Source organism: Branchiostoma belcheri, unplaced genomic scaffold, assembly GCF_001625305.1.
Source record: "Branchiostoma belcheri isolate BF01 breed outbred unplaced genomic scaffold, Haploidv18h27 scaffold58, whole genome shotgun sequence".
NCBI classification, from domain to species: Eukaryota; Metazoa; Chordata; class Leptocardii; order Amphioxiformes; family Branchiostomatidae; genus Branchiostoma; species Branchiostoma belcheri.
In genome coordinates this window covers 1,459,419-1,470,816 of record NW_017804220.1, presented here as the reverse complement: position 1 = coordinate 1,470,816, position 11,398 = coordinate 1,459,419, and the positions used below count along the sequence as shown (strand labels likewise).

Here is an 11,398-nt window from a genome sequence, read left to right as displayed (position 1 = left end):
AGGGTGCATTGCAACCCTCGCGCCGTGGACTGTTTAGAAAATTACAGTACTAGAATTTTCTTTATAATTTACTCGAGTATAGTCAAGGCTTGGGTCTTTCTGCCAGCATCAGTCATTTCTGCCGGAAATTTTTTTCTATGGGATTATCCTACGCGAAAATTCGCAATTTTGGGCATTAATTTTGGAGTGAAAAAAATGTTTTTTCCGTTGATTTTACCAAACTTAAAAAGGTTGAAGTAACCAAACTCAGCAGGTCTTGTAGCTGAAGAGATATCCTTTCGTCCAATATACAGTTATTCTCATTCCGAATTATTCCACGCCAGATACGGTCGCTAGATTTGAGGGTGTGCAGCCTCCAATAGAGACGCCAAATAAACTGGGGTGTGCCCCCTTAAAGTGCTACGACGTGTCGTGCGTTCTCCCAAATCCAAGACCTAGGCTTAAAGGAGGCTTCCGACAGATCATTAATGACAATGACAATGACAATGACAATGAACTTTATTGCATGTTCACGCCCTACACGGGCCAAATGCACTTAAGTTAAATAACTTGGTAATAAGAATAGAAGGAGCAATTGTTACATTCGTGTGCTATTAATGTAAATCAGGAAGAATATAGGACCTAAAATTGATCCCAGTGGTACTCCAAATTGAATTTCCTTGTATGTAGACTAGAGTCACGTATTGTTTCCTTTTATTCAAATAATTTCGAAACCAATTTAATGCACTGCAAGTAACAGCGTGAGCTGCTCATTTCCAGGGGAGTATGGTGTTGTTTACTGTGTCGAATGCTTTTGATAAGTGTAAAAATATTCCTAGTGTGCATTAATTTTTGTCAGTGGCTGTGGATATTCTGTCTACTAGTTGTAAAATGCTGAGGTCACATGTCCAAACCGAGGCCCGGCCGGCATGTTTGATTAACATAAAATCAACAATTCTAATTTTTCCAACTTATTTTGTCCTTATTTGCTAATGTAGTGCCAATTTTGACAAAGAACTTGTTGAACTCGTTACACATCTCTACATTATCAGTGATAACTTTATCCCGTATTACTAGTATTATTTCTTGTGGGCCTGCATTTGTAGTATTTTTTGCGACTTAAAACTTCGTTGTTTGCCATGTCCCCATGTTTGCTTTATATCAAGACTTGCTTCCTTAAACCTTTTGTGAAATAAATGAATGAATGAACTTTATTGCTTGACAGTTGTATAGAATACAATGTATGGTAACAATGACAAAGCGATCAATACTATAATGCCGGTCTATTTTAAAACTATGACTGCAGGAATATTGTCGTATATGGCATATTAACATTAAATAATTTAAACGCTTTTCTAAGATATACGGGTGATCATAATCTTCATTATTTTTCGTCAATGTAACCATCAAAAGCCGATTGGTAGGGTATACGATCTGTTTAAGCACAACGTGCACAGTTATTACTATCGTTAGTATGGGACTGTACTATACAGAACGTCAAAGCTTAAAGACAAACCATTGTACAAAACAAAAGTAAAGATTGCCGGTGTCCCAGGAATTTCATGTGACACTAGTACACCCGTGATTTCGCCCTCCTACCCCCCCCCCCCCACTTACTACCAGGAGGTGAAGGGACTAGGTAGACAGGTAGCACAAGAATAATGAAACAAATAAACTATAAGCTATAATATTGAAATATAAATAGTAGCAGAGGCGTTTCTGGATTGACCCTGTATTAGTATGTACAAGATCACCAAGCACGAACAATTAATCGACTTTGTTAAAATCTAGCATGTAACAAAATCAGTAATAGTCTAGCAAATCAATAGTTCTGAAGCAAGTACACTTGCTGATTAATATAGATAAAGTTTTAGTCGTTCGATGCAATATCTGCGCTTTACTTTTTTTTTAAATACAGTGCGATGGCTTTACTGTCAGATTGTACTGACTAGTTTTCCTCGCTTCCATCGCTCCCGTCGTCACTTTTGTCGCGACCAAGCTCTTCATAATCCTTCTCAAGGGTCGCCAGGTCTTCTCTTGCCTCGGAGAACTCCCAGTTCTCCATACCGTCCGCCAGGTACCTGTCAAGGGTACAGGTGGCTAAAGGTCAAACTGAACTAAAAGGACACAAAAAACAGTAATCATAGGCTTAATCAAAAATGTAGAAAATAAATGAATTGTCTCATCAATACGTCGATGAAGGCTGTTAGACATAGAGTAATAAGATACGCCAAAAAGCAGTTACTCAAACAACTGGATATGGTTTGCCAAACATCATATCCCGTTGCCTGAGTGCTTTTTGTTGTTACAATAATAGTTTGTGGAAATTGAGTATGATTGACCAACACATATTTTTAGTACAATTTTTTTCGTTGTTGAAAATAGTTCGTACTAAGGCCAGTTTACATATTACAAAATATTTCAAAGAATAGATTTTAAGTGAGTAATATTTTCTAAGTAAATCAACTGAAAAAGGCTAAGAGGTAAACACGTACCTTTAAATATGCCTCTATCAACAGTAAGCTACTGGAAAGGTTATCTTAACAATATTTTACCAGTGAACGAAGGCACGCTTGGCCCACATTAGGTTAAACTTGTGGTCCAGACGGGTCCAGGCCTCGGCAATGGCGGTAGTATTGCTCAACATGCAGACAGCCCGCCGAACCTTTGGCATATCTCCACCAGGCACTGCAATCGGTGAACGGTAGTCGGTTCCAACCTATAAATGTATTGCGTGCAAGGGTTGGATTGAGACACAGTTGCAGGTTGTCTAAATTTAGGCTTTCTAGACTATTGTGACTGTCGAAATAGTTTACACAAATAAACTTAAGATGCAAAAGTCCGCAAACTAGCTATAGGGCAAGAACTTAATAGTTAAAGATGAAAAAAGAAGGTATAAGGCCTAGAAATATTAGTTTAACCAAACTTAATTTACATAATTTCAAAAAAAATTAAAACTCAACAAATAAGTAATGTTTACGCTCGTACCAGCAGACAAACTACGCTGCCTGAAAAATGTTACAGTTAAGGTTTCCTATTATCATTTCTTTAGAACAACTTGTTGGGGGCTACCAAACAGTTGAGTTTCGTCAAATGAATAATTTTAATGTTCACAGATACCTTGAAGCCTGTCGGGCACCAGTCAACAAACTGGATATTCTTATTGGCCTTGAGCCTTGCGATGGCATCATTCGCGTTGACGCCACCACGGTACAACAGATAACAGCACGCCACGAACTTCCCTTTAAAATAGAATGTCGTTACATTAGGCACACAGTAAGTGGAACCTGTCTAAACCAATCATGTTTTTAGGATGACTTCAAAGATCTTAGAGGATTGTGGTGATATTTTGATATTTTAGGCCACACTGACTGAATTTTATGGATAAAATTCTTTGTAGACCCTCAAACTAATGCAAAAGGACTTAAAAGGGTCATATACTTGGCGGTTGTACTATTTGCCACTACCACAATATATCTTAGATCTAAGAGTTTTACGCCGATAGTCAATCATTCTACATTCTGGTACTAACCTTTTCGAGGGTCGCACTTTACCATCTGGTTGCCTGGTTCGAAGCAACTGTCAGTGATCTCTCCAACTGACTCATAATAAGACTTCTCCGTAGAGGTGAAGGGGGCATAGGTGGACAGGGGAAAGTGGATGCGGGGATACGGCACAAAGTCAGTGGTCAGGAACTTGGTCAGATCCACGTCCAGTGAGCCTTCAAACCGCATGGGAGCGGTGATGGACGAGATGACCTGCCCTATCATACGGTTGAGGGTGGTGTAGGTGGGACGCTCAACGTCAAGCCCGCGGCAGCAGATGTCGTACAGGGCCTCGTTATCTAGCAGGAAAGTACAACCGGAGTGTTCCATCGTGGCGTGAGTGCACAAGACGGCGTTATACGGCTCAACCACTGCTGAGGACATCTACAGCGCGAAGGAGTAAATTTCATAAACCCGGATGCATGTACAAGAAAGAGCTCAACAGAAGTACAGAATCGGAGCGCTTACCAATTTGCTACGTGTACATATAAAGTCTACGATGGTCCTAGTGTCAAAGCACAATAAAGCTTTAAAGTTATTAGTTGACGTTCTGCATATCATGAAGGCTACACGGTAGGTTACGCTAGAAGTCAAAGAAAGGGTGTTTAAAAGCTCCATTTATGTTGTTATGCAGAAAACCTCACCTTTTGACCTGTTCAGATGCCTAATGTTGTGCATGCATGCGAAAATGCATTGTGCATTGAGGCAGGTAGCCTAGCTTGAACTTTGTCACATTAGCAGTAACTCACTAGGGGAAACGGATAGATGGAAAACTGTAGTTTTGACTTCTTGCCGTACTCCGCAGATAGCCTCTGCATCAGCAGCGCGGTGAACCCTGACCCTGTTCCGCCACCAAAGCTGTGTTGAATCAGGAAACCCTGGAGACTTGAACAACACTCCGTCTGGTGGAAACATACAGGGCAGATATTGCTAATCCTGGCCAATGGAGACACAAATGTTATTATGGCACAATGCCTCTTTTAAAATTAAACCCTTTTTACTCTTTTAAAAACCCTGCTCAACCAGAAATTCTCAAGTGTCTAGGTAATAATATCCATGCATATAAAAAGCAGATTATACTGGCAATTGAACACAAAAGTTCCAAACAAAACCTATTATATAATCTTTGCTATAATACTAGTTCATACAAATCTACACTTATATATATATATAAATGTCATACGAAACTGGTAAACTGGGGAAAAATGACCAATTTAGAAAGATTAGACTCTACCGTATAATTCCGAGTGGGTACTAAAAATCCCGACCAACAAGGTGAGGTGGATGGGCGCATAAATGAGCGTTTATAGCGATAAGAACTTCCCTTTCAAGAAACGCATTTAAGAAAATCCGTTCTCATTACGTAGTTTAAAACATGTGTAAATATTGCGTTTTTTAAAACGTGTAAGGACCTTGAACACGCGATTTTTAAAAGACGCACTTAGATAGGATTACTTCCGGTGACGCGATTGATACTAAACGTCGATTCGATAGAAGTATATAATATAATATAATATAATATAATATAACAGAAAATTTCATGGTAAATTCCTATTTTGAGCTGCACGGTTTGGAGTTCTGAGTAATCCAACGAAATGCTAAAATTTGGCGTGTCCAATTTACCTCTCGGTTGCCTTTACTTTTGGACTGGGCACTTTTATTTGTGCACTTTTACTTGTGGACCTCTTAGTGTAACAAATACACCCACCACTTTACGGATTCGATCCAACGTTTTGTTAATGATCTCCTTCCCTACGGTGTAAAATCCCCTTGCGTAGATATTTGCAGCGTCTTCCTTGCCAGAAATCATCTGTTCAGGACGGAACAGAGACTTGTATGGCCCGCTCCTGATTTCATCGATCACAGTGGGTTCCAAGTCGACGAAAGTAGCCAATGGAACACACTTGCCTCCCTCCGTCTCCGCGAAAAACGTGTCAAGGAAAGAGACGTCACCAGAGTCGATGGACTTGTCGCTGGGCTTCAAACCGTCAGGCTGTATGCCATGTTCCAGGCAGAACAACTCCCAACAGGCGTTTCCGATCTGTACACCAGCCTGCCCAATATGTAAGGACACACACTCGCGCATTTTGCTTTACCCAAATCAGATGTGATAAACTTTTAGGAAAGTTTTTAGAAAACTGCACCTCTCTTGGAGGCGAGTCCAACCGAGACGAGTGTATGCACTATAATGCTCTCTAGCCTAATTATCACGCCGCCCAACGCCCACCTAGCTATCTAATAATACTTTATAGCCTACAGGTATGACTGGCTTCAACTTATAGCAGTCTCAAATGTAAACAATACTCTAACATTTTATTTTGAACTCTTGTAGAGGTGTTATTGCGAAAATGTTGTGTGTGTGAAGGTCAATGTAGAAACCTTTTTTTCACTTATACCTACGTCAGGAGTATCAACCGACCATGTACCATCAAAAAAGGGTGTGTACTGTTAGAGACTTGATAAACAGTATTTGTGTCAGTCCTGAAGAGGTTACTATAGGTAGTCTGTGACAAAACGCTGAGACTCATAAACAATGCGCACAACTTATGCGTTTAGAAAGTTCTCAAGGAACAGCTCTTAACACGTGACTATCAAGATTAGCTCTTTTCAGACGTTGCCCCTTTGAACATTTAGTAGGAAAGAAACAAGCAAAACTTTGAGAAGGAGGTAGAATGGTGATAAAACATCCGTGGGTAGTTTCTGGTGCTTCTTGTGCAATGAAATCCGCGACAGCAGTTGAAAAGTTTGGTCGTAAATCCCATCGGACTCTAATTAGACAGGGTTGGAATCTAACTTTTAGCAGGGCATATCAAAGAGAGCTAAAAGTTTACCCGTAGATCTCTGCTTCCTCACTCTCTGTCTCTTTCTCTCAGCCCCTCTCTCTTTTCCCGTCCCGTCCCTTCCCCTCACTCCCCTCCCCTCATTCCCTTTCCTTTCCCCCTTCCTTTCCCTCCCTATCTTCCTTTCCTTCCCTCTCCTCCCCTCTCCCCCCTCCATTTCCCTCCCCCTCACCTCCCATCTTTCCCCCTCCATTCCCCTATCCTCCCTTCCCCTCCTTCACCCGGGGGCGGCGTTTTCAGCTACTATTACTGGCTACGTATACATTTCAGGGTATCAACCATGACAGGGGAAGACAGGAGATGACAACCACAAGGGAAAACGCAATATATACTACATCCTTCCTTAACCCCGTTTTATTGCAAATACCTATCGCAAACTTTGAAAGAGATGTCGTCTGGCAAGAGTTGGTCACAGTTCTTTGAGTTTTGGAAGGCAATGGTAAAAGCTTTACAACTCAGTATTCACGTGTCCACTTTTGAGTTATTTTACTTTTTTGGCTAAAGCTGATATTTCATAATAATAAGATGTGCGCATTTCACTGGTTCTTGTTTGAAGTGGTCATTAACTCCCTAACTTAGTGAGGGCTAGTACGAACCTGTTTAACAAGTCCCTGAGAAAAAATATCTCTCTGTTACGGCAGAATGGCATATAGGTACGCCTAAGGCAGTTATGAATTTTAATGAGTGTGTCTACATGACCTTTTGCACCCACACATTTAAGTGTACTGCGATTAAAAACCAGACTCAATATGCTTGACCTGTGTTTGACCTCTTGATAACAATTGATAAGTTTCTATGTGTTACGAAGGCCCGTAAGGACATTGCGCTACATCTTCCACAGCCCTGCCACACAGCACTGTCAATGGCTATATCTTCCGTACATTTCTTCCGCGGTCCTGCCACACCGCGCTGTTAAGGGTTATACCTACAATACACCTCTTCAGCTGTTCTGCAACACAGCGCTGCCAAGGGCTATACCTAACATACACCTCTTCCGCGGCCCTTCCACTCGGCGCTGCAAAGGGCTAAACTTAACAAACACCTCTTCCGCGGCCCTGCCACACGGCGCTGCCAAGGGCTATACCTGAATGCGGCATATCTTAATTAATGTTGGGGCGCTCACGGCGCTCGCTTCGTGCTCTCACGGCGCTCATTGTTGCATCGCCGTCCACGGCGCTCTTACGGCGATGGTATAACGCGGTTCCTTACCATCGCTCATCGAGCCCCCATGGTGACCTTGGCACTCTCTCCGCGCTCTGGCCAATTTGAGGATCTTTGAGGTCGCGGAGAAAGCACCGTCTCAGTGGAATGAGGGTATAATCTGTACACCTGCCTGTCCAATGTGCAATGACACACACTCGCGCATTTTGTACCAAAATCAGCGGTGAGATGATTAACAAAATGGTAAAAAAATATCACTCACACTATCCAAAGAAAAGCAGTGTAATGCTTTCTGACCTAAAATAATTACTCTCACTAGCTGTCAAGCTAAAAATGGTAATATCTAGCCTAAAGCCATGGTTGACTTCAACTCATACATTCCCAGATGTAAGAAATATACAGAACTATAACCTAAATAACCGTGATTGAAAAATTCAAATGTTTCAAATCAATCGTTTCAAATCAATAGTTAATCATAAATCAAATGAGTCTGTTTCCTAATTGTAGGCCTTCCAACGTAAACTTGTTTTCATAAAGGTCATTAGTACACAGAACGTTAACACCCGATATTATCTCTACCTACCCGCGGCTTGGCAGTGCGCCCATTATACCATCACAAACTGGGTGTGCCCTAAGGGACTGGTATAAAAAAGGGTTTGTTTCTGACTAAGATAGTACCTTGTGACAATATTTCTCTTTAATGAGTGAAATGCACACAATTTTACAAAATGCAGCTTATTTTACATTTACTGTTTATTGCCTGTGAGATATCTAAGTTTGAAAAACCCTCGTTTTTATCAGAAGGCATAGTGCGTTTAGCCATGTTTAGATTGGCTAAAAAGGTTACTTTCCAGGGGTGTTAGGCCACTAGCGCTAAAAAAGTACAGTATATCACTCTGTTTGTACTTCTTTAGAGGACCATTTCCCATGGCACTTTGTCTGTCTTTTTGGCCAATCTTTCTTATTTCCAGCTTCCTTTGATGCCTGGAAAAGAATAGCATAGTTCATGTAGCACGTAGATGACCCTTAAATAATGAGACCAGATCCTGTAGGCATGCGACATCGTACAGCCGTGGCTCCTAGATATTTTATAAGGAAATAAAGTTGCAGACCTGACTGAACAGAAAGTTGTTTAATCAAAGATAGTGTTAAATTTGCGGCTACAACACTCAGGATGTCATGTTTATCGTTCTTAAGACTGGCATTACGTGTCATATCGGTGGAAGTTCAAAGTTCAATAGTATCCTTACCATATAATGTAAACAAACAGGGTAGCCATTTTTGATGCACAAGCCACATGTCAGATGTGGAAGTTCATAGTTCAGTTATGCCTGCTAAAAGTAAACAAACAAGTTACAGTTCATTGCATCCAGAAGTGATTGTGATACATCTTGCATCCTGCGAGTTTAGACGTGTTCATTTTCACAAGTACTGTTCACAACGAATTGAGTAAGGGTTAAACGGGGTTATAGCCAAATCGCAAATCGTTGTTTTTAGCAGGATAAACTCTTACACGTGCTGCTTAAGCATCGGTCACAGCCCGCCGTACGTGCTTTTCTCAATACGTTTTTTGGGAGGCTACGTCTTCTGCGTTTTTTTTTCTGAAAATGTGGGGAACGAGTGGCGTCTACGCACGTCACTCGCACGGTTGCGCAAAGTGTAGGAGTGTGGTCTGCACGCCAAGTGAGCGGTTACGTGCATCGTACGTTGCGCAAGTGGTAAGTGAGTTGTACGTGCTTACAACGTACGATCTCTGTGCGATTGCAACTTAACCGCAAGGAGGCCGTACTCACACGTGCTTCTTCCACACGGCACGTACGGGGCACGCGCGTCGCTCGTACTCGCACGCACGGGTGGTGAATCCGCAGACCGCATGTAGAAAAAGTTTTACATGCACTTAAAGTTCTACGGCATGTCTGCGTGCTCCCAAATCCGTAGGATTCCGTACGGAGGCGGTACTCACCGCGCACGGATGCCCTACGTTTGCCCACGTTTTTGCACGTAGACAGCACGCAGAAGCACGTCCGGCGGGTTGTGACCGTAGCATTACGTACGGTACGTAACGCACGACAGTACGGGTCTAAATCCGCAGCCCGCACGCAGAGAAAGTTTTACACGCACTTAAAGTGCTACGACGTGTCGTGCGTTCTCCCAAATCCAAGGCCTAGGCTTAAAAGAAGAATAGAGGACCTAAAATTGATCCCAGTGGTACTCCAAATTGAATTTCCCTGTGTGTAGACTAGAGTCACGTATTGTCTCCTTTTATTCCAATAATTTCGAAGCCAATTTAATGCACTGCAAGTAACAGCGTAAGCTGCTAATTTCCGGAGGAGTATGGTGTTGTTTACTGTGTCGAATGCTTTTAATAAGTGTAAAAATATTCCTATTGTGCATTAATTTTTGTCAGTGGCTGTGGATATTCTGTCTACTAGTTGTATAATGCTGAGGTCACATGTCCAAACCGAGGCCCGGCCGGCATGTTTGATTAACGTAAAATCTATTCTAATTATAATTTTTCCAACTTATTTTGTCCTTATTTGCTAATATAGTGCCAATTTTGACAAAGAACTTGTTGAACTCGTTACACATCTCAACATTATCAGTGATAACTTTATCCCGTATTACTAGTATTATTTCTTGTGGGCCTGCATTTGTAGTTTTTTTTGCGACTTAAAACTTCGTTGTTTGCCATGTCCCCATGTTTGCTTTATAGAGATTCTTTATTGACACAACAAAAAAGTACAGAGACTTTTGTATGGTCTTCTACAACTTAACTAAAGATCTAACAAAGCTAAATACATGTGTGGATAACGTCATCTTACGTACAGAGTAAATGTATGATGTAACAATAAAGGTTAACTATTCTCTAACATTTATATCAAGACTTGCTTCCTTAAACCTTTTGTGAAATAAATGAATGAATGAACTTTATTGCTTGACAGTTGTATAGAATACAATGTATGGTAACAATGACAAAGCGATCAATACTATAATACCGGTCTATTTCAAAACTATGACTGCAGGAATATTGTCGTATATGGCATATTAACTTAAAATAATTCAAACGCTTTTCTAATATATACGGGTGATCATAATCTTCTTTTTTTTTCGTCAATGTAACCATTAAAAGCCGATTGGTAGGGTATACGATCTGTTTAAGCACAACGTGCACAGTTATTATGGGACTGTACTATACAGAACGTCAAAGCTTAAAGACAAACCATTGTACAAAACAAAAGTAAAGATTGCCGGTGTCCCAGGAATTTCATGTGACAATAGTACTCCCGTGATTTCGCCCTCCTACCCCCCCTCCCCTCTACTTACTAGCAGGAGGTGAAGGGACTAGGTAGACAGGTAGCACAAGAATAATGAAAAAAAAATAAACTATAAGCTATAATATTGAAATATAAATAGTAGCAGAGGCGTTTCTGGATTGACCTTGTTATGTTGTGTGTTCCTTTTTTTGCAGTTGAAACAGAATATGACTTAGCACAAAAGTAATTGAACTAACCGTAAATGGCAATTCTAATCATCTAAAGAATCCCAATTACACGTCCTTTACTTAATTAATTGTGATGCCATTCGACTATCGTACGTATATGCGTGTAGCTAGGTAAATGCACATTCCTTTTGAATTGTGTGTTCGTTTGTTGTTATTTTTTTCTTTGGTACATGTAGGTATTAGTACGTACTAAACTAAATTAATATACTTTGTTAAATCTAGCATGTAACAAAACCAGTAATAGTCTAGCAAATCAAAAGTTCTGAAACAAGTACACTTGCTGATGAATAGATAAACGTTTTAGTGGTTTAGTGCAATATCTGCGCCTTTCTTTTAAATATAGTGCGATGGCTGTACGGTCATTGCACTGA

At 40.8% G+C, this 11,398-nt stretch overlaps 1 protein-coding gene across 1 annotated transcript; it reads right to left on the bottom strand.

Annotated features, from left to right (window-relative positions):
• Positions 1–1,927: 1,927 nt before the first annotated feature.
• LOC109481845 (tubulin alpha-4A chain-like) lies at positions 1,928–5,610 on the bottom strand. Its single transcript, XM_019784466.1, has 6 exons — positions 5,233–5,610; positions 4,274–4,426; positions 3,512–3,908; positions 3,100–3,221; positions 2,535–2,698; positions 1,928–2,060 (listed from the first exon to the last, which is right to left on the bottom strand). The coding sequence occupies exons 1-6, from the start codon at positions 5,608–5,610 to the stop codon at positions 1,928–1,930; spliced, it is 1,347 nt and encodes a 448-aa protein (XP_019640025.1).
• Between the last annotated feature and the right edge of the window lie 5,788 nt (positions 5,611–11,398).

Excerpts from the sequence above, each read along its gene's own strand:
- LOC109481845 (XM_019784466.1), bottom strand. The coding sequence starts at position 5,610 with ATGCGCGAGTGTGTGTCCTTACATATTGGGCAGGCTGGTGTACAGATC. Across the intron at positions 3,222-3,511 it reads AAAGTGCGACCCTCGAAAAG|GGAAGTTCGTGGCGTGCTGT; the intron begins GTTAGTACCAGA and ends TCTATTTTAAAG. Across the intron at positions 2,699-3,099 it reads GGTGCCCGACAGGCTTCAAG|GTTGGAACCGACTACCGTTC; the intron begins GTATCTGTGAAC and ends ATACATTTATAG.